We start from the raw sequence: 23,960 nt of genomic DNA on the forward strand, positions 1-23,960 counted from the left end.
TGTCTCTTTATTCCACAGGTGGAGGTCCACCTTGTTGTCAAACAAAGGGCATGCACACGGTGGGTCGTGCGTGGGCTGCTCTTGGAGGTTCCAGGAGTGGCCTAGTACTTCATGTCGGTGTGTGTGCTTGAGCCTGGACCGGTAGACGGGCGCTGCAACAGCTCAGTGACTAGCACTGCTAGCTGTGCAGATACATGGATTTGGGCCTGTGTCTGTGGGAGTTTGCGCATTCTCCCTGTGGTTGCGTGGGTTTCCTTCGGGCGCTCGTTTCCTCCCGCACCCCAAAGATGTGCTCTTAGGCTGATTGGTATATCAAATTGACCCTGAATCTGGCTAAGTTAGGGGTCCCACTCGCAGACACGCAGGGCAGGATAGGTGTACAAAGAACAAAGAACAACCCAGCACGGGAAACAGGCCCTTCGGCCCAACGAGCCCGCGCTGCCGCATCACCCTACACCTATTCTACCCTGCATGTCTACGAATGGAACCGCTAATTTAGCCAGATTCAGGGGAGAATAGTGCCAATTTGGTAAAACCAATCAGCCTAAGAGCACATCTTTGGGGGGTGTGGGAGGAAACTGGAGCGCCCGGAGGAAACCCACGCAACCACAGGGAGAATGCACAAACTCCCACAGACACAGGCCCAAATCCATGTATCTGCACAGCTAGCAGTGCTAGTCACCGAGCTGTTGTGGCACCCGTCTACCGGTCCAGGATCAAGCACACACACTGACACGAAGTACTAGGCCACTTCCGGAACCTCCAAGAGCAGCCCACGCACGACCCACCGTGTGCATGCCCCACGTTTGACAACGAGGTGGACCTCCACCTGCGGAATAAAAAGACAAAAACGTTAATTTTCAAATCTGCATTTCCGGTGTCTCCCGAGGTTCTGACCTTATTTAATAGCCCCTACTATAACCCTCCATCCTCGTTTCACTCATGTGTCTGTCTAACTGAACCTTAAACGAGTCCAACGTTCCTGTCTCCACCACCCTACTCGGTAGCGCGTTCCATACCCCCACAACTCTCTGCGTAAAGAACCTTCCTCTCACGTCCAAATTATACCTCTCCCCCCTCACCCTTAAATCATGGCCTCTCGTATTTGTGCCCAGTCTAGGGAACAGTCTCTCACTATTGACTCTTATCTATTCCCTTCAGTATCTTATATACCTCTATCATGTCCCCCCTCAATCTCCGTCTTTCCAAGGAGAAAAGTCCCAGTTTCTCCAACCTTTCCTCGTAACCCAGCCCCTCCATTCCAGGCAACATCCTGGTAAACCTCCTCTGCGCCCTTTCCAGAGACTCCACGTCCTTCCAGTAATAAGGTGACCAGAACTGGACGCAGTACTCCAAATGCGGTCTAACCAACGTTCTATACAATAGAAGCATTAGATGGCAGCTTTTATACTCTATACCCCTTCCTATAAAGGCTAGCATTCCATAAGCCTTCCTAACAACCTTCTCCACTTGTGTCGCAACCTTCATGGATTTGTGAACCTGCACTCCCAGGTCCCGCTGTATTTCTATACTCCTCCTAATCGGTCTACCTTTTATCACATAGCTCCTCTCTGCATTATTCCTTCCAAAATGCATCACCTCGCATTTGTCAGGATTAAATTCCATCTGCCACCTATCTGCCCAATGCACCAACCTATCTATATCCTGTTGTATCACCTGACAATCCAGTTCAGTACCCGCCAACCCTGCCATCTTGGTGTCATCCGCAAACTTGCTGATCACACCACTTACGCTCTCTTCCGAGTCATTTATGTATACTACAAAGAGGAGAGGTCCCAGTACTGAGCCCTGCGGCACACCACTGGTCACTAGCCTCCAGCGCTAAAAGGTCCTCTCCACAACTACCCTCTGTCTCCTATTACCCAGCCAGTTCTCAATCCACCTAGCCACCTGACCTTGTATCCCATGCGCCTTAACCTTTTCTACCAGCCTACCATGAGACACTTTGTCAAACGCCTTGCTGAAATCCATATAGATGATATCAACGGCTCTCCCATCGTCAACCGTTTTTGTCACCTCCTCAAAGAATTCTACCAGATTCGTAAGGCAAGACCTCCCTCAAACAAAGCCATGTTGCGTATCCCTAATCAGATCGCAACGCTCCAAATGCTCATACATCCTACCCCTAAGTATTTTTTCCATTAATTTCCCTACCACCGATGTCAAACTCACCGGTCTATAATTTTCTGGGTTATCCCTACTACCTTTTTTGAACAGCGGTACCACATTAGCTACCCTCCAGTCTTCTGGGACCTCACCTGTGTCCAAAGAAGAGACAAAGATTTGCGCCAGAGGCCCAGCAATTTCATCTTTCACCTCCTAAGCAGCCTGGGATAAATACCATCAGGCCCCGGAGCTTTATCCGTCCTTACGCTGCCTAAAAGCCCTAGCACTTCCTCCCTCGTAATAGATATTTCCTGCAAGAGACCGCACGCTTCCGAACCCCTCTCCTTCGTGAATACCGACGCAAAGTATTCATTCAGGAGCTCCCCCATTCCCTCCGACTCAATACATAACTCCCCACTTTTGTCCCTAAGAGGACCAATTTTCCCTCTAACTACTCTCTTGCTCCTAATATAGGAATAAAATGCCTTTGGATTTTCCTTAATCCTACCAGCCAAAGCCATTTCATGCCCTCTCTCCTCCCTTCTAATTCCCCTTTTTAGCTCCCTCCTACTCTCTCTATATTCCTCCAGCGCACTCTCCGTACCCAGTCGTTCCGACCTAACATACGCCTCCCTCTTCTTCCTGACCAAGTCTTCAATACCCCCTGTAATCCACGGCTCTCTAATCCTACCTTTCCCATCCTTCCGCTTAACCGGAACATACCTCTCCTGCAACCACTTCATTTTGCCCTTAAAAGCCTCCCACTTGCCAACCGTGGACCTGCCAGCTAACAGTCCCTCCCAATCAGTGTCCTGCAGCTCCCTCCTAATCCTGCTATAGCTCGCCTTTCCCCAGTTCAGCACACTCCCGTTTGGCCGGCACTCATCCCTTTCCATTTTTATCCTAAAGTAGATGGACTTGTGGTCACTGTTAGCCACATGTTCACCTACCTCTACCTCAACCACCTGCCCCGGCTCATTACCCAACACTAAATCCAGTATAGCCCCTCCCCTAGTCGGGCGAGTTACATACTGCTCTAGAGACCCTTCCAAAACACATTTCACAAACTCCTCTCCCTCCGTACCTCCAGCTCTAGGCCCCCTCCAATTCACTCCAGGAAGATTAAAGTCACCCACTACAACCACTCTATTCTTCCTGCACCTGTCCAAAATGCCCCTGCAAATGCCTTCCTCCACTGACCTCGGGCTGTTGGGTGGCCTATAGTACACCCCTAGCATCATAATCTCTCCCATTTTATTCCTCAACTCCGCCCACAGTGACTCAATCCCGATTTATTCCATAATATCCTCCCTCTGCACTACTGTGATGTTTTCCTTTACTAACAGTGCCACCCCTCCACCTCTCTTCAACCCTCCTCTGTCACACCTAAAACACTTGTACCCAGGAACATTCAGCTGCCAGTCCTGCCCTTCCCGTAACCACGTCTCTGTTACAGCCACCACATCTAACTTCCTCACAAACATCAAGGCCCTAAGCTCATCCGTTTTCCCTGTCACACTCCTAGCATTGAAACAGACACAGTTCAACCCACGAGTGTCCCTCGGAACCTCCTTCTCCCTGATAATTTTCCTTTTATCTGACTCTATCCCAGCCACATCCCCACCCCCACTCCTTATTAGTTTAAACCATTCCTAAACACCCCAGCTAACCTCCCCGCTAAGACACTAGTTCCCCTCCCATTCAAATTCTCCCCACCCCTCCTGTACAATTGCCTTTCTCTCCTAAATACCTCCCAGTGATCCACAAAAGTAAAGCCCTCTACCCTACACCAATCCCTCAACCATGCATTCAGCTGCATGACCTCGTCATTCTTAGCCCTGCTGGTTCTGGGCAGCAACCCGGAGAGTGCCACCCTGGAGGTCCTGCTCTTTAGTTTGGATCCCAACTCCCTAAATTGCCTACGGACCTCTACCCTACTCCTCCTCCTTCCTATGTCCCCCTCCCCTATGTGTACTATGACTTCAGCATGTGCCCCTTCCCCTTTCAAAATTCCCTCTACCCTTTCTGTTATATCCTTTACCCCTGCTCCAGGGAGGCAGACCACCATCCTGGAGTCCCGCCTCTGTCCACAGAACCTCCTATCAATACCTCGGACCCTCCCATCCCCTACCACTATCACCTTGCCAGCCCCCTTCTGTCCCTCTAAGTCAGTCTCCCCCTCCTGCCTATCTTTCTGTGCCCCTGTCGACGAACTTTGGGGAGGCTGGGGGACCCTGACTACTCTTCTTCTTCCTCTTTCCCCTCCTAACAGTCGTCCACCCTTCCTTCTCTTCAGCCCTTGAGACCTCTTCCTGCTCATGGTTCCTAGCCATTAACTTCTCGTTCTCCCTGACTAGAAACGCATCTTCCAGATGACCCTCGAGTTGCCTGACCCGGGCCCTCAAGCACTGCAGTTCTAAACATTTAGTGCAGATGTGGACCTTGGGGACACGTGACGCCACCAAGAACTCCCACATGTGGCACCTGATGCGGCGGCGCGGGCTCGTTGGGCCGAAGGGCCTGTTTCCCATGCTGGGTTGTTCTTTGTTCTTTAAAAACCTTGTGATGATTCAGTTAAGACTTTGCACTCCACGTTTTTAGAGATTTTTGTAAACTTAAAACTTAAATGGCTTGAGAACATTTGTCCCAATGCTGCAATGGAAATTTGAGGGAAATGGTTGTTTCATTGCATTCTAAATGGTTAAATGTTAAAAGCACTTTTCACTTTCAAATAAAATCCTTTGCTTAATCATTAATTTTCTTTGCTATATGATGGCAAAAGAGAGTTTGTTTATTGGTCCTTTTGTACCTAAAGATTAGGGTTATTGTAGAAAGTTTAGTTCAAATGCATTGATGACTACAAAACAATTGAGAGAATAAGCTCCTGCACATGCTTGCAGTCAGGGAACGATAGGCTGCTACTGTTCGTTTTAGCTGTTGCCAATTCTCCTTTGTAACAAACATCATTTGAACTGACTGCTATATGTTGCTATTTAGCAGAGATTATCTTTTTTTAAAAAGTGCTTGAATATTGTCTTTTGAGTTGGATCTGTTCACCACCTGATTTCCATTTGTTCTATTTCTGTCCATGTAAGGAGTTATTTTGGCATTTGAGTCACCTATGCAGGATATGTCAATGAAATCCATGATTTCTGATTTTGGATGATATGTGTTTTCAGGTTGGGTCTATTCATGTTGGACTCCGCTTTTTTTGAGGTGTACTAGAATATCTGAAGTAAGCATCCAGTGTGGGAGGTCTTGTTGTAGTGGGTAGCACCCTTGCTCCTGAGCTAGAAGCTCCAGGTTCTCGTCCCACCCCAGGACTAGATGGCCTAGGAAGGTGCATTCATAACATGGTCAAACAGATGATGTTTCCGAATCCTTCCGAATGTATCAATGGCTATCGTAAGAGTGGGAGAGATGCCAGGATGGCCACAACTTAATGTGGAATGGCACCTCTCAAAGCTATAAGCCTCTGGCAACAGACTAGAGACCTGTTTGAGAATTAATAGCTGTGAAAACAGATGACAGTCTGCCTTATTGCATCACTAGGTGCAGAACGTGAATTGGAATTGAAAGCATTTATTGCTTTACTGTGGTAGAAACGGACATACCAAAAATGTAAAGGCTGGTATTACTAATTTAGGGCCTTGTATTCTGTAGTATAAGTATTGAGTATTGCCTTAAGTGGTTGAACTTTCTAATGCTTGGAGATGTTCTTGTCCAATATCTAACCATATGGTGGCATATAACATTAATGATCTACACTGGCTATCATGTTCTTGGCACATGCACTTCTCCATTTATTTTCGAAGTCTGAAACCCCTGATGAGATAAATCTAAATATGAATCAGTGAGGCACAAAAGACAGTCAAGAGGAAATTCTACTTTGTTAGCTCGATCTCATTTCTCCTTCGACACATAGAAATATGCTCTGTCCCTTTAGTGGATTAATGTACTTTTGACATGACAAAGCAAAAACATGAGAACAAGGTATAGATGGCCTTGGGGGTGGAGTAGGTATGGATTCCAAATGGAAGGCAAAGTTCATCATGTGAAGTTGTTGAACTCCATTTTAAGTCCAAAAGGCTGTAAAGTGCTTAGTTTGAAGATGAGGTATTACTACAGCTTGTGTTAGGCTTCACTGAAACATAGCAGCAGGCCAAGAATGAAAATGTAGGCATTAGTGCAACATGGTGAATTAAAATGACAAGGAACTGGAATGTCAGGGCCAAGCTTGCAGACTGAGGTGTTCTGAAAATTGGTCACTCAATTTGGTTTCTCCAATGTAAAGGAGCAACGTGTAGCAGTGAAGAGGAGCAGTGAATAAATTTGACTACGTTGGAAGACCTGCAAGTGAATGTTTGAGGCTTTGGACAGTGAGGAAAGAGGAGGTGTTACCCAATTGCATGGGAAGGTGCTGTGGGATGGGTGAAGTGCAAAGGGTGATGGAGGAAGTGAACCAGGCTCTCGTAGAAGGAATTATCCCTTCAGAGTGTGTGCACTAACTCCAACATAATACCGTCACCTCATGCACAAACGATAGAAGATGATCCTTTCAATATGAAGACTGATGGTATGGAAAGTGAGGACAAGGGGGAACCCTATCATGATTCTGGGAAGGAGGAAAAAGGATGAGGGTCAAAGTGCAGGAAATGGGTCAGACAAAGTTGAGGCTGCTGTCAACTGCAGAGGTGGAGAAATTGGGAGATTGGAATTGAGCCCTCACAGGAAGCAAGGTGTGAGTACATGTAGTCAAAGTAATTATGGGAGTTGGTGGCCGTGTATTAAATATTGGTAGATCGTCTATCCACAGAAATGATGACAGGGAAGTCAAGGAAGGGAACTGTCAGAAATGGAACTTGTGAAAGTAAGGAAGAGTGGAAATTAGTAGCAAATACAATTATTTTCTCCAGTTCTGGTTTCAGACAAGAACAGAAAACGGCACCAATTCATTGACAGACTGGAAAGAGAGTGGTGGGAAGGATTCCTGAGTAGGATAGAACAAGGAATGTTCCATATACTCAATAAAAAGAGACACATGTAGTTATCAATAGCAATGCTTTTTATTTGGTAGAAATGAAGCAAGTTAAAGGAAAAATGGTTCAATGAGAGAGAGAGGTTCAGCCAGTTGGAGAATGGTGATAGTGTATGGCAATTGTTCAGACCCCCTTTCAAGAAAGAAGTAAAAAATCTTCAGGCTGTCTTGGTGGGGGATTGGACGTTCAGTGTTAAGATCAGGAAATTGGAAATATTTGAAAGGACATAGGACATCAGAGGAGTCATGAATATCAGGAGCAAAAGACTAGACTAAACAAGGGGAGATAGAGAATCAAGGTAAGAAGAAATAAGTTCAGTGGGGGAGAAACAGTTGAAACAACAGGTCTGCAGCTCTGTGGATTTTGGGAAGGAGGTAGAAGTGAGCTGGTTGGGAGACTGAGGTTGGAAGCTGTGGAAAGAAGATCTCCAGAGTCAGTGTGGCCAGTGACTGGCCTTGATGTTCGGTGTTAGGGCCCTGGCCTAAGTTGGGATATGAGAATATCTGAGAGTTATGCTTGGCCTCTGCAAGAGATCGGCACACCAGAGAACAGCATCAGTCTTGTAGACAGGTTTGATAAAGTCAGGGTTAAACTTGAACAGAATACAGCAAGTTCTTAGAGAGATCAGCTCAAGTGGGTGCGGGGAGCAGATAAATTAAGATAATCCATGTCATGTCAACCAATTTTAATGAAAAGATCGAGTCACTTCAAAGCTTACCTGGCCAAGTTTCCCCATCCGTGGAACTGCTGATTTCCTCCTGCAGCAGAGAGGATAGATTTTTCCAGATCATATCCCTACAGGGTCGGAAGAAAGACTTCTGCTTTGATCCAATCCTAAATGCAGCCCAATTTGAGTTGGTTGGTCATTTTGACATTTATGACATTATTTCCCTTCAGCTGAAGGATTTTCTAGATGGTTCAGAAGAAAAAGCCAACTTTAATGGGCAGTAAAACTTCTAACATTTCGATCTATGCTCCACAAAAGATTTCTGCTAGATTGGAACAGTGCCATAACTGAATTGAAGGGAGAATAGCTTTCTATTCAGCTCTTCAGTTGACAAAAGTGGACTAATTGCCAGATAATATGGTGGATGGTGGGCGAGTGATGCTGTGTGGGAAAGGAATGTTTTGAGCACCTAGACATTTCACAGGATGAGAGTTTCCAAATAATGAGATTAGCAGGCTTTAGACAGACCAGAAGAATACATGGTCATGCTAATAGAAACAGAGTTACTGATTGTGGTCTGTGGGTTAGGAATCTTGGATCCAGTTGTGGAGGGATGAGCCATGCCCTAGGCCATGAGATGAGTTCAGTTGGGATAATGGTGTTGAAGGCTAAGCTGTAGTCAATAAATAAGAGTCTGACAAAAGTGTCCTTGTTATCCAGGTGTTCCATATAGCATCAGACAGCTACTCCAAAAATACACCCAAGAGTTAAACTTCAGAAGACTACTATACCAGTGTGAATCCTGTGCAGTAGGTATTCCCATTGCCCAAGATATTCAAATTATGGCAATTCACAACAGCTTTAAAAAGTGCTTGAGGCTGATTTATTTTTTTCATTCCATCAGTCTGGACTGGATTTGAGCCTGCATCCCAGAGGCAAAAGGATTTTGGTAGCCAAATATGTCTCCTATGCTTAAATTTAGGCCAAGAATGTGTGTTGAAGGCTTCTCTTCATAACTGTTTTTCAATGACATGAGCAGAAAGCATTTAACATTATGATCTAGGTTTATGGATATTTGTGGCAAAAGAAAGATGTATTTATTTTTATCTCTTCCAATGCCTTTAATTATGTTCATGTATTTAGGAGTCACGTAAGTAAATAACTGGCAATATTATATACCTGAGTCTGACTACTTATGCATAGTTTTAATTTCCTTGTAGAATATGAATGAAATATACCCTGTAGAAAAGCTCATCCCATGCCAAGTGTATAAGAGTTAGAGATTGATGTGTTGTTTTTGGCTTGCAAATTCTTATAGCTAGAAGATCACATGAAAAGACATCTGGCAGCCTTAGTTTATAACAGTCAGAAATATGGAAATAAAATTTATTTCCAAACTTGAGACCTTTTTATATCTTGGTCCATTAATTTCATTTCTTGCCATAAGCTTCTGTTCTCCAATGTGCCTCTTTTTTTCAGGGCCACCAAGGTTGTTGATACTCTCTAAAGCATCCTATGGAAACATTGCTGTGCACACGCTAGCTTCTGCCTATATGCCTGTGAAACAAAAATGACCACACTTCAAAATAAATTAATTTGCCTTAAAGGGCTTTGGCATGCCTGCAGGATATGAAAGGTGCTATTTGAGTCCATAGTTATTCTTTTTAACACTTAACAGAAATTGTGTGCAGAAAGTTAATGCTAATTTATAGAATTCACATGATACAATGAAGATCAATGATGAACACACTTTAAGCCACCAATACAACTTAAAAGTGCTTGTGAACGTCAGCTTGGCTTAGTTGGCAGCACTCCGGCTTCAGAGTCGTGAAGTTGTGGGTTGGAGTTCAACGCCAGAACTTAAAACGCATTAATGTGCGTTGACACGTGTAGAGTATTGAGGGAGCACGGCACTGCTGCAAATGCCATAATTTAGATGGGACAATGAACTAAGTCTCTTTGAGTAGTGTCATGGGTCCTTTTACATCCACTTGAACAAAGAAGAGCAGAGAGTTCTTATGCACTGGCCAACATTCTTCAGCTGACAGCACCACAAGAAATAAATTTCTAAACGCTAAAGGTTCCAAGGGTATGGGGAGAGCATGAGAGTATGATGTTGAGATGGAGAATCAGCCATGATTCTATTGCATGACGGAGCAAGCTCAAAGGGCCAAATGGCCTTGTTCTGTTCCTATTTTCTCTTTTTGAGACTTTTAAATGTGCGATTTTAACAAAGCAAAATATCAAATTACAAAGGAAATACTTTATAGTCAAAAAGTTGGCAATGTAAGTGGGCCATTCCATTATGTTTTGTTACCTTTGTAAATTTTACATGTTTTGAATTACTGATATTAGAAAGCTTTATGTGGCAGGCTGGTTCTAATTTATTAAAATATGTGTCCAACCTTCAATGTAGTTTGCTTGGAAATACACTATAGCTACCATTTTAGTGACACAAACTAGATCATTAAAAGGTTAGCATCTATGAAGTCATTGACATTAATAGGCTTTTATAAAAAAGTGGAAAATGTTGACTTTTTAAAAGATCTAAGCTTGCACTTGAGAGTATAAACTTAGTGATTTATTGTAATTTGTATTATTTTCTATGGTACAGTGCAGGCAGAAAGCCAGGCTGAATTCAGAGTAACTGCAGTTCAGAGTGAAGCACGTTATACTGCAAAATAATGATAAAATATATTATTTATGGAATGAGAAACACAATGCCACAGCAAAAGTAAATGCAGTCAATTAGAAAAGAATTAGCTATGTGGAAATTTTAGAGAATTATGAAAACAAGAACATAGAATGTGGCCACGTAGATCATCAAGCCTTTGCTATGTTGGCTCTTAAACTGAATCTGCCTAATCCAATGCCCCTGCTTTTATTCCCAATCTTCAGCTTCCCTTTTCAAATGTGCATGCAATCCTTTGAAAATGGCTTCATAGACTCAACCTCAATAGTTACATGTCATTACTAAAACATTCCATGATTCAGTAACCCTCTGTGCAAAGAGTAAACTGCTAACTTTCCTGGCCAGAGGCAATCCAGAATTTCTGCTGCTTTAAGATTTGTCAATTTGTAGAAACACACTTATCATTGCAAAACCTGACATTTTTAAAACTGCACCCTCCTGTTTAATTTTCCTGTGCCATGAAATGAGCTGCAGTTCTTTGAAAATAATCTTTTATCTCTAGTGTAATTTGTTTGCAATGATTTTTTTGTTGTAAACTTACCATGACCCTCTAATCTGGCTTTCCTCTAATCTGGTGCGCTGAACTAAATGTTAAGATGCAATTTGTTAAGGCTGATTAAATATTAAGCTAGCTCTCAAGATCTTAAGTTGTAAAACATGCTGCAACTTATCTGAGTTCAGTGTTGTGACCATATTTAACATACTATGGTGCAGTTTTGGGCATCCTAACTGTAGACTGAGAAGGCATTTGATGACACGGCTACAAAAAAGGATCATGTACTGGATGCATAGGAGTTCTCTCTAGGAGCATGGCAGAGTAAGCATGAAGTAGCTGGCAGTATGGCATAAGGACTTGCACATTGACCTGCTCGTCATTAATGAAAATATTGCGGACAGTTGTTAAAAGTTTGAGAAGGAGTGATGTATTTACTTCAATGCCACGTTATCTGGCAAGTCAAAAAAGGCTTATACTTGCTCTTTGGGACAACATTACACTGGGGCTGCTTCACCTTTAGTCCAGAGGTTCATGTCTGCAACACCAGGCCTCAGAAATGATAGACTACAAAGACTACAAAGACCTCTACAACTGTGACATTGTTAATGAGCTGCCAGTACAATGCCAAATGAGACTGGATGGCTCAATACCTCTAAGATGAATACCAGTCGCCATAAAGTAGAAAGTTGTGATTGAGCTGCATCCAATGATAACACTAAGTGTCATAATTCCCATAGATGAAGCCATAGAATGTGTTTCAGCAGTGTGGTTGCAGTAAAGAAAGATTTCACAGTCAAAATATGCATTGACTCAGTACACTTGAGCAAGGCACTGCTCAAACCTCATTACCCTATGACGAAGTGAACTAGTGACAGCAGACCTGCCAAATGCTAAGGTTTTCAACATCCTGGATGTGAAATGCAGTTTCTAGCAGATCCCATTAAATGAAGAAATTTCTAAACTTACCACATTCATATTTCAGGCAAAGGCAGATTTTTTTGTATGTCTTATGGGATCTCCACTGACTACAATATGCATAGCACAACTCATTCCAGGCCACACCTGTGAAATTATTATTCTAGTTTGGGGTCATACTATACAAGAACATGATGCACGTCTTTGCCTTGTTCTCAACAGAACCAGAACTATATAGCTGAAGAAATGCAGATTTGGGATCCAGCAAGTTCATTTACTCACAGCCAGTAGTATAAAGCCAGATCCAGACAAGACAATGACAGTAAGATAGGTGCAAGTATGCTTTGCAGTGCTTCCTTGATGTGACAAATTATCTTTTGAATTTCATTCCATGTTATAAGACCACGGGATCTCTTCCATCAGCTTCTCCACCAGGACATCAAATGGTATTGGTTAAGAGTGATCGTCTGCAGACAACCCCACCGGTGTTACAGTACTTTGACATTTGAGCACCCATACTTATCAGCAGATGCTTCCCAGTGCAATCTGCGTCCAGAATGGCAGACCAATATAACCTTCGCTTCAAGGGCCGATGCTGAGACTTGTTATGCATAGATTTAAAAGGAACTCCTCACTCTAGTCATTGCATGTCAGAAAATTCATGATTTTGTATGGTTTTCCTGCAACTGTTGAAACAGCGCATCAGCCTCTTCAGATTGCATGTGTATGGCTGCAATGTATGATGCTAAAGCAATAATGTTACAATCTTAGCGTAATCTACAAATGTGGTAGGAAGCTGTACTTGATTGATGCCCTCTCCAGAGCCTTCCAACCCACTACAGACCAGGCAGATCATGAGGCATACATAGACGTCTTGACGATATAGTTGCTGTCCTTTTTGTAGAATCCAGGGACTCAAAAGATGTCTCTCAAATGAACATCACATGCAGCAACTGCACATTGTCACTGAGGAGCTGGCCATAATTCTCAGGGATCTTCCCAATGATTTCTGCACATAATTTGCCATCAGAGATGAACTAACTGTACAGAATCAGCTGATACTGCATGGCCACTGATGCCTCATCCCTACTTCCGTTCAGAGAGTGCTTCACCCAGCAGTTTCACTAGGGGCTCTCTGGATTGGAAGCAACCTGATACAGGGCCAAGGAATCGCTATACTGTCCCTCCAAGTCTGCCAACATGAAAAAGGAAGTCTCCAGATGCACACCATGCAATGCACTCAAGCTCCATCAAACAAAAGAACTGCTGCATTTGCTTGAGGTCCCGGATCTGCCATGGTCATTCACAGGAGCTGATATCTTAGTGAATTCATATTCTGGGTGTTTTGAACTTGGTTACCTGACAAACAAAACGAGTAACAGTCATTATCAAATTTGAGACATTCTGCCACACATGGTATCCCACAGAGGCTGATGACAGACCCTGCTTGCTGATTCATCTCCTCTGAATTTTGAAACTTTGTGCACATGTTGGATTTTTAAGCATATCACAGGCAGCTCACGGCCTGGTGGAACAGTTAGTACATTTTAATGTCCTAATGCTTCTTTGTAAAGTGTTGCTTGGTGAGGTAAGGGAGTACAGTGGGTAAGGTGGCAGCTGGGTAAAATCAGGCCGGAGGGAGCCTGGGCATTGGGGATAGTAGGTGGGAGTTGGTGGTGAACTCCTGGTGAGGTTGGGTCAGGTTGAGTGGGGTGGGGTGTTGGGGGCTGTTTGGATCTGGTGTGGGGATCTTCATGTAGTGGGGTCTGAGTAGGAGAGGGTACAACACAGACCAGAAGATCTGGGCGTATATGTTTTTAAACAGTGCGTGAGACTAGTAGTATGGTTAGGTGATATGTCAATGGACAGTGTTATGAAAATGGAAGATCTTGTTTAACCACTGCCAATTCCTGCAAGTCGAGTTCTAAGCTTTTCAACAATTGGGAAATACAAGGCTTCCCCATGAAGAATAATGAAGCACTATTGATAAGTGGTGTACCTATTCACATTTGAACCTTGTTTTCATGTAGCATTGTTTAGAAGTAAATGTTACCTGGTTTTCCTCTTGGTCTAATAATATTATGGATAGTATCAAGAAGGTTAGAAAAAACCATATTCCACAAATAGCTGAAGGTTTCCATTTTATATTTCCTGATCTAGTAAACTACTTTCTCTTGTTTATGTTAAAGCTAATGATTTGACATTCAGTAGTTTTCTGGAAACTATTGTAATCCAGAATAATGTTTTATTTGTTAGGTATGGCCAGAAGTGTCTTATTCAGTTTGAGGATTTTGCAAATGTGAATGCCTTTCGTCTTCTGAACAAGTATCGCAACAAGTACTGCACCTTCAATGATGATATCCAGGGTAAGTGTGTATATTTTAAATTTCACTGACAATTGCACATAACGAAAGACAGATTCCACTAAGGTTAATTAGTGACCCTATCAAATCCCATCCACGGGCTACCATCTGGATAAGTATCAGGCTGTTTAATCTCACTTTTGGAATACCTATCAGAGTTATTGACCATAATTCTGGATCTAAGAAATGTTTCTATCCATAACCAAAATGGCAAGCTTTCTGCTAATTTTGCTAACATTATCTTTATCAATTAATACTAGACTGATTTCATTTTCAACATTTTAGTCAGTGAAATCACTTCCGAAGTAGAAAATAATGAGCTATTAGTGCAAGACCATTTGGGGAAGTGTGACCATACTATGATAGAATTCTTCATTAAGACGGAGAGTGACACAGTTAAGTCTGAGACTAGGGTCCTGAACTTGAGGAAAGCTGTCTTTGCTGGTCTGAGACGTGAATTGGCTAAGATAAGCTGACAAAGGATACTTAATGGGTTGACAGTGAATAGGCAATGGCAGACAGTTAAAGAACACATGATAGAACTTCAACTGTGCATCCATGTCTGGTGTAAGATTAAAACAGGGAAGGTGATTCATCCATGGCTAATAAGGGAAATCAGGGATAGTGTTAAAGTCAGAGGGAGCATATAAATTGGCCGAAAAAATAATAGCAAACCTGGGAACTGGGGGCAATTTAAAATCCAGCAGAAGATGATGAAGGGTTTAATTCAGAAGGGGAAAATAAAAATTGTGCGTTGGCTTGCAGAAAACATGATAACTGATTGCAGAAGCTTCTATAGATATGTGAAGTAAAAAGACTGTTAAAGACAAACGTAGGTCCCTTACAGTTATCAGGTGAATTCATAATTCAACAAGGAGGTGGCAGACGAGCTGAACAAGTATTTTGGATCTATCTTCACAAAGGACGACACAAATAACTGTGCAGAACTACTAGGGGACAGAGGGTCTAGCATGAGGAGGAACCGAAGGAAATCCTTATTAGGAAATTGTATTGGAGAAATCGCTGGGATTAAAACCTGAAGTCCCGAGGGGCTGATGCTCTCATCCTAGAGTACTCAAGGAAGTGGCCCTAGAAATAATGGTTGCATTGGTGATTACTTTCCAGCATTCTATGGACTCTGGAAGAGTTTGTGGATTGCAGAGTATCTAATGTAACCCCATTTTTTAAAAAAGGAGGGAGAGAGTGAACAAGGAATTCTAGACCAGTTAGCCTGACATCAGTAGTGGGGAAAATGCTGGGGTCAATTATTAAGGATGTAATAACTGAACATTTGGAAATAAGTGACAGGATTAGTCCAAGTCAGCATGAATTCACTAAAGGGAAATTTGTGCTTGACAGATCTTGTGGGATTTTTTGCAGATGTGACCAGTCGAATGGACAATGGTGAACCAGTGGTTATTGTATATCTGGATTTTCAGAAGGCTTTTGACAAGGTCCCACACAAGAGATTAGTGAGCAAAAGTAAAACTGTGTTGGGGATAATGTATTGATGTGGATAGAAAAGTGGTTGGCAGGCAAGAAGCAGAGAATGAGAATAAACGGTTCCTTTTCAGAGTAGCAGGGAGTGACTAGTGAGGTACCGCAGGGTTCTGTGTTGAGACCCCAGCTATTCAGATGACCCTGTATTCAAGGTAACCATTACAGACATCAGAGCAACCTTCTTGAAGGCCAACCCACGGAAAGTGACTGGCCCGGATGAGCACTCAGATTCTGCGTGGGGGTATTCACAGACGTCTTCAATCTCTCTTTACAACAATCTAAGGTCCCTATCTGCTTCAGGAAGATGATCATCATCGCACCAAAAAAAAGCCAGGCAGCCTGCCTTAGTGACTATTATCTGGTGGTTCTGACATCCATCGTTATGAAGTGCTTTGAAAGATTAGTCATGGCACAAATCAATTCCGGCTTCCTGGATTGTCTGGATCCACTACAGTTTGCCTATCACCGCAACAGGTCCACTACAGACACCATCTCGCTGGCCCTGCACGCAACCCAAGAACATCTTGAGAACATAGACACCTATGTTAAACTCCTGTTGTTCAGCTAAAGCTTTTAGCCTTCTACACCGTTATTCCTGTGAAGCTCACCTTCAAACTCTTTGGCCTGGGACTCGGCTCTTCACTCTGTGATTGGATCCTGAATATGCTAACTCACAGACTGCAATCAGTAAAGATAGGCAACAACAATATTCCATGATCTTCCTTAATACCAGTGCCCCACAAAGCACTGTCCTCAACAACTTAGTATACTCCTTATACACCTTTTGAATGTGTGGCCAATTCCCTTCCAACCACATTTTGCTGATGACACCACTGTAGTGTTTGGATCTCAAACAATGACAAGATGGAGTACAGGAAAGAGGTAGAGAATCTGGTGAACTGGTGTGATGACAATCTCTCTCTCTCTCTCTCTCAATGTCAACAAAACTAAGGAGGTAGTCATCAACTTCAGGAAGCGTAGTCAAGGACATGCCTACATCAATGGGGACGAAGTAGAAATGGTTGAGAACTTCAAGTTTATAGGTGTCCCGATCACCAACAGCCTTTCCTGGTTCTCCCCCCATCCTGACACGATGGCTAAGAAAGCCCACCAACACTTCTACTTTCTCAGAAGCCTAAATAAATCTGCTGAGACTCACTAACTTTTACAGATGCACCATAAAAAGCATTCTTTCTGGTTGTGTCACAGCTTGGTATGGCCCCTGCTCTGCTCAAGACTGTGAGAAACTATAACGGGTCATGAATGAAGCCAGTCCATCACTCAAACCAGCCTTCCACTCATTGATGCTGTCTACACTGCCTGCTGCCTTTGAAAAGCAGCCGTCATAATTAAAGACCTCACGCACCCCAGACTCCTCCACCTTTTTCTGTTGGGAAAAAGAGACAAAAGTCTGAGGACACATACCAACCGACTCAAGAACAGCTTCTTCCCTGCTGCCATCAGATTTTTGAATGGACCCACCTTGCATTCTGCACTCTCTCCTCCTCTATGTACAGTATGCTTTGTCTGTATAGAGCAAGAAACAAGACTTTACACTGTATGCTAATACGTGTGTCAATAATAAATTATTCACAATATATGTTAATGATTTGGACGATGGAATTGAATGTAATATCTCCAAATTTGCAGACGTCATTAAACTGGGTGGCAGGGTACGCTGTGAGAAGGTTGCTTAGAGGCTGCAGGGTGACTTGGACAGTCTGGCTGAATGGACAATACTTGGCAAATGCCATTTAATGAGGATAAATGTGAGGTTATCTACTTTGGTGGCAAAAACTGGAAGGAAGATTATCATAATGGTGGCAGTTCAGGAAAAGGGGAACTGCAGTGTGACTTGGGTGTCATGGTGGAGCAATCGCTGAAGGTTGGCATGCAGGTAGAGCAGCTGGTGAGGAAAGCTAATGACGCTGGCCTTCATAGCAAGATGACTTGAGTATAGGAGTAAGAATGTCTAGCTGCAGTTATACAGGACCTTGGTGAGACCACACCTTGAGTATTGGTCTCCTAGTCTGAGGGAGACATTCTTGCTTTTGAGGGATCCAGTGAAGGTTCACCCAGATTGATTGCTGGAATGGCTATGAAGAGAGAGTGCATCGACAGGGCTTGTACTCGAATTTAGAAGAATGAGAGAGGATCTCATTGAAATGCATAAAATCCTGATGGGACTGGATAGGTGAGATGCAGGAAGAATGGCCCCGATGTTGGGGAAGTGTAGAACTAGGAGTCACAGTCTTAGAATAACGAGTAAGCAATTCAGGACTGAGATGAGGAAGAACTTCTTCACTGAGTTGTGAACCTGTGGAATTCTCTACCACAGAAAGCTGTTGGGCCAGTTTGTTAGATATGCGCAAGAGGGAGCTGTATGTGGCCCTAGTGGCTAAAGGGATCAAGGGGTTTGGAGAGAAAGCGGGAGTGGGAAACTGAAACTGCATGATCAACCATGATCATAATGAATGGTGGTGCAGGCTCAAAAGGCTGAATGGCCTACTCCTGCACCTGTTTTCTATGTTTATAGTCATGTAGCTGTATGGTTCAGACAATCTGTGTAAATTAAGTCTCAAGATTGTAAACTATACTGATCGAATTCAAAATTTCAAATGACACATTCAACAGATTCATAGTTTATAGCTACCATATGAGTTTTTTCAATTCTCTTTAGGTTATCTGTGCAGAAAATATGCTGTTTATTTAATTTATCTGTTTTCCAATGTGGATTTTCTTTGTTGTCAGTGCGAGCACTATTATATAATGGGGTTCGTTTGACTACTTTGAATTATCAAAAGATTACAATCATAAATATTATCTCAAAGTTCGGAGGTCTTCAAAAATGTCCTCCGTTAACGTTATAACAGATAATTACAAATTTTCAATACTACTATGCCGTCAACTCTAGTGTGATGCCATTTGAGTTGATGGGAATTACTTTGTTTCCTTTTCTCTACTGGTGATGGGCATCTTGATCAACATGAGCCAGAATGCATCATGTTTATGATGTACCATTGTGGCCTTGTTTAAAGATTCAAATTCATTTCCGTTCCCAAAATGTGGGACCTGTTAAATACCAAAAACAAAGCACATTGGATACTATGTTAATGCATGTGCTTTGATTAAAAACAAAGTTTAACATTGTGTACTTGGAGGTAGGAGGGGAGGAGAGGAGGGATGGAGGTGTGGGTGGGGGAGGAATGTCAATATAACAGATTAATTTCTATAACTTTCCTCTAGAAGGAACTGAGCAATTACACAGGATCAAGTTAGACACCAAGGAGGAGAGAACTGATATTTTATTGAGGGAAGGTGGGATGGCTACACGAGTGAATGGAAGTTATTTTGAGGCTTTTCGATACAGACATGGTAGTGTGGCAGGATGAAGAGATTTAATAACTTAAATTTGGATAATACACCCTATGTGAAATAAGCTCCAGCATGCTATGAAAGGATGGGTTGTGATCGTTAAGAAGGGAGACATAAGAACATTAGGTGAGGAATTGTATATTTGTGGTATTAACGCATTTATAATTCCATACTTAAATTTCAATGCATCAAAATTATCTGAAGTGGAACAGGTGAGGAAGGTTAGGAAGCTGGAGTTGAGATATTCTACAAGTAATGAAGAGTTGAGCTAGATTCGCGTCATTTCACAAAAAGACAATTTGATAATCCCTTTTAAATAAATGAGAGAGTGTGTGGCCCAGATTTTCCAGTCAGCATCGATGCTGCCTGTGTTGATCTCTGCAACCTGCCACATTTTCGGATCCTGGCTGAAGGATTAAAGGGTCAGGGGAATGAAGAGATGGAAGAAGGGAGGATATGCCCCCTTTTCATTGGAGCAGCTGCTGTATTCAGAAGGGTTTCATTAAGTCAGCGAGTTAGTGAATGGATGGGTAATTGGTGGGTGGAGGAGTTGTGTGGTGAAGGGAACAGTTGTGGTTCTCCATTGTGTTATGCTGTGAGCTAGACCAGGTATTAAACTGTGTAACATTTCCAGATTAAATATGCAGGTGTTTGGTATTTCCGGCATCCCGTGTATGTCTGACTCAAGTCTCCTACCCTGAGTTTAGTATGAGGAAATTTTTGTAGAGGGTTCCAAGCAGCAGAAATCAAGCCATCAGAGATTTACATGCCACGGCCAATCTCAGCACCTGCACGCACGTCAGGACTTCCACAGAGTCCTGACATGCATCTCGCAACTCGCACCCCATCTCCAATTTGGATAGCAGAGGCCATTACTTCAGTGGATGGCATCTGAATAATGCAAATTTATTTCAGTTACTCAATGATAGTAGTCTGGCTGTATCACAATCATAATATGCCTGATTTTCCCTTTCTCCCGGAAACTGTTGTTGTATAAGCCAGTTGAATATGAAAGTTGAATTTTACTTATTATACAAAATAGTTGCATTAAATGACCATGAAAATGATAAAGCTAATCCGGGAAGTTACTTCCTGAAACTCAGATTCTTTTGGCAGTTTTTCAGTTGTTTCTTCTGACATTAACATGTCAGCACTTGACACCATCTTGACATGGGAATCATCCAGCACGCTTTCTCTTTCTGGTGATTTCTTTTTGCACCTTTTTATCTGTTGTCGTAAGGAATGAATACTTCACTGTGCTTTGATCTATAACAGCTGCCAATATGCACCGTTTCCTGCTGATTCAGTTGTGATAGGAATAAAGCATTTATTATAAAATTCAATGGGCATGAATGCAGTAATCCTTGTACTATATAGGTAAAACTCTGCTGTGAGCACCATTTAATTGTTTGTTGTTTTAATCTGAATTTCCTCTTTTGGTATGAAATGTGACATTCCAAATATTATTCATTCACTTGGAGAGAGCAGCAGAACAGGCTTGAGGGTTGACCAGCCTATTCCTGTGATAGTGAAGTATTAATTATCATTTCGTGCAACGCATTGGCCATTTTGATAGTATTTGTTACATTCTTGATTCGATTTTGCTTTGCATGCACGGAGTCTGAAATCTTCATATTTACTGTAACCACACTGTTCTCATTTGTCTTTTGCCCCAGTGTTAGATTTTTTTTTTAACATGCACAACTATCCAGTTTATTCAGCCCTGTAATAGCAGTAGTCTGGGAACTTGAGCTGTAATATATGATATCGGTGAGGCAGCTGCTTATGTAGTTATATATCTTCACAACTGTCTTAAAAAGAATCCCTGAAAGGAAGGTAGTTTGGCAGAGGTTTCTTTGACTTTGAGCTGAATCTAAGCAGGTGGATCCTCATTCATTGCTGTAAAGGGCTACAGTGGGAGTGTTCTGACTGACAGGTTAATTATAGCTGCTTGAAGAAGATAGATTGTTTTTGGTAAAGAAGTCACATTTCAATTCAAGATTACATTGCACTTGTCATAATTCTGAAGGTTTGCTTGCAAGCTGATTGATTGGTAAGGTTCTTGGCTGTCTGTTCCGTATTGGTTCCTTCCATGTATATATCTGTATTTATGAAACATTTATCTTTACAGAAGAACTAAGCTACACATTTTAATTTGCATGCTTGCATGCAAATTGTTTTAAATATATATTTTTCTTAAGTCCTTTGACTTAGTTTCTTGCAATCTATTTATTAATGCACACATTTTCCTTTTTTCCTCTTTTAGGCCATAATGATGGGTGTTCAATCTCTGCTGATTGAGCTAAGATATCCCCTCTTGTAAAATAAACTAGAGCACTGATAAGCAACCTAGGCTGTGAGCAGGCCACATGAGTGGCTCTCCTTCATCTTAGTGGGCCATAAGATTGAAATTGGGCTTGGTGTTTTAACCATGAACCCATGAATCAGATTAAATACATTACGCAGAATATTTCATAATGAGTTGTAGGTAATGCTTAGTCATTTATATATTTAATGGAACTATTATCAACTTCAAATGGTAAAAACAAAAGCAATACTTAGACTTTGCGCGCAGAAGGTGCCCATGGCTCTGTCAGTGTTGTTTGCAATCAGCATGCACTTCACTTGATAAAAGCAAATTACTGTAGATGCAGGACTTTGAAATAAAAACAGAAAATTCTAGGAAATCTTAGGTCTGACAGCATTTGTGGAGAGAGAACAAAGCTGCTAATGTTTCAAGTCTGGATGACTCTAGTTCTGTTCTCTCTCCACAGATGCTGTCAGACCTGCTGAGATTTTTGAGCATTTTCTGTTTTTGCTTTGTTTCACTTGAACTTATTTTACATATCATTTGAGTCATACTGATAGAAAAAGCTATGCAGACAGAAATCAGCAGAATGTGGTGACATTGTACAAAGGCAATGGTCAACCCAATGTATAAGGGGCTGCACTCCGAACTAAGATGGGCTGTATGTGGTCCCTGGGCTGCAGGGAGCCTGCCCCTCACTGAATGCAGTAAGAAGTCTCTCAACACCAGGATAAAGTCCAACAGGTTTATTTGGTAACAAACACCACTAGCTTTCAGAGCGCTGCTCCTTCATCAGGTAAGTGGGGAATTCTGATCACAAATAGTGCTTATAAAGGCACGTACTCAGTTTACAGAATACGGATTAGAACGTGAGTCTTTACAGCTAGTCAAGTCTTAAAGGTGCAGACAATGTGAGTGGAGATAGCATTAAGCATAGGTTAAAGGGATATGTATTGTCTCCAGATGGGACAGTAAGTGAGATGTTGTAAGCCCAGACAAGTCATGGGGGTTGCAAATAGTGTGACATGAATCCAGGATCCCAGTTGAGGCTGTCCTCGTGTGCGGAACTTGGCTATCAGTCTCTGCTCAGCGACTCTTTTATTTTTCAAGTCGTCTTTTCTTTAGCCCAAAGCTGAAGTTTATTCTTTAAATTTCGGAGGCAGGTTGACCAACAAAAGCCAATCGTTTTAGAATTCTTTGCACAAGGTTACCTTGTTAAAAGACTACAGTTGTAGTTGTGCCAATCTTTTTAACAGGTTGTTATCTTCTGAACTTCATAAAGAAGGGATGTACATAAAATAATAAGAACCTAAAGCATCTATGTAGAAATTAAATCAGCATTTTGCAAGCATTTGCCACATACTCATTGAGAGATATTCGTATGTTTTCATATCTAGACAACAATGTGCTATTCATTTGCACACATTTGTCTACGCTTCAAAATGACATGTCTCAAGTATGCAAGACTTCTTGAGAAGGTGAGAGGGCATGGGATCCAAGGGCCTTTGGCCTTGTGGATCCAGAACTGGCTTGCCTGCAGAAGGCAGAGAGTGGTTGTGGATGGGGCTTTTTCTGAATGGAGGTCAGTCACCAGCGGAGTGCCTCAAGGATCTGTTCTGGGACCCTTGTTGTTTGTCATTTTCATAAATGACCTGGATGAGGAAGTGGAGGGATGGGTAAGTAAGTTCGCTGATGACACGAAGGTCGGTGGTGTTGTGGATGATCTGGAAGGATGGCAAAAGTTGCAGCAGGACATAGATAGGATGCAGGACTGGGCGGAGAAGTGGCAGATGGACTTCAACGCGGATAAATGTGTAGTCGTCCATTTTGGCAGAACCAACGGGATGAACGAGTACACTATCAAGGGCAGAAGTCTGAGTAGTGTTGAGGAGCAGAAGGATCTTGGGGTCTGGGTCCACAGGACTCTTAAATCGGCCTCGCAGGTGGAGGAGGTGGTCAAGAAGGCGTATGGTGTACTGGCCTTCATTAATCGAGGGATTGAGTTTAGGAGTCGGGAGGTAATGCTGGAACTTTATAAGACCCTTGTCAGGCCTCATTTGGAGTATTGTGCGCAGTTCTGGTCGCCTCACTATAGGAAGGATGTAGAAGCTATTGAAAGGGTGCAGAGGAGATTTACAAGGATGTTGCCTGGACTGGGAGGCATGCCTTATGAAGTTAGGTTGAGGGAGCTGGGACTCTTTTCCCTGGAGAGACGAAGGTTGAGAGGCGACCTGATAGAAGTTTACAAAATGTTGAAAGGAATGGATAGGGTGGACTCTCAGAGGCTATTTCCCCGGGTTGAAATGGTCGCTATGAGAGGACACAGATTTAAGGTGCGGGGAGGGAGGTTCAGAAGTGATGTTAGGGGTAAGTTTTTCACTCAGAGGGTGGTGAGTGAATGGAATCGGCTGCCGTCAGTGGTGGTGGAGGCGAACTCGCTGGGGTCTTTTAAAAGACTTCTGGATGAGTATATGGGGT

General features: G+C 42.6%; 1 protein-coding gene across 1 annotated transcript in view; it reads left to right on the plus strand.

Moving 5' to 3' along the window:
• Positions 1-23,960, plus strand: part of me1 (malic enzyme 1, NADP(+)-dependent, cytosolic) — a 468,354-nt gene that overhangs the window by 327,318 nt on the left and 117,076 nt on the right. Inside the window, exon 7 of the mRNA XM_080192688.1 lies at positions 14,193-14,302. Coding sequence (XP_080048814.1) covers positions 14,193-14,302 — 110 coding nt within the window. The remainder of the gene's footprint in view (positions 1-14,192; positions 14,303-23,960) is intronic.

The sequence above is a fragment of the Carcharhinus amblyrhynchos genome, chromosome 7 (genome assembly GCF_965287045.1).
Source record: "Carcharhinus amblyrhynchos chromosome 7, sCarAmb.v2.hapA, whole genome shotgun sequence".
Lineage (NCBI taxonomy): Eukaryota > Metazoa > Chordata > Chondrichthyes > Carcharhiniformes > Carcharhinidae > Carcharhinus > Carcharhinus amblyrhynchos.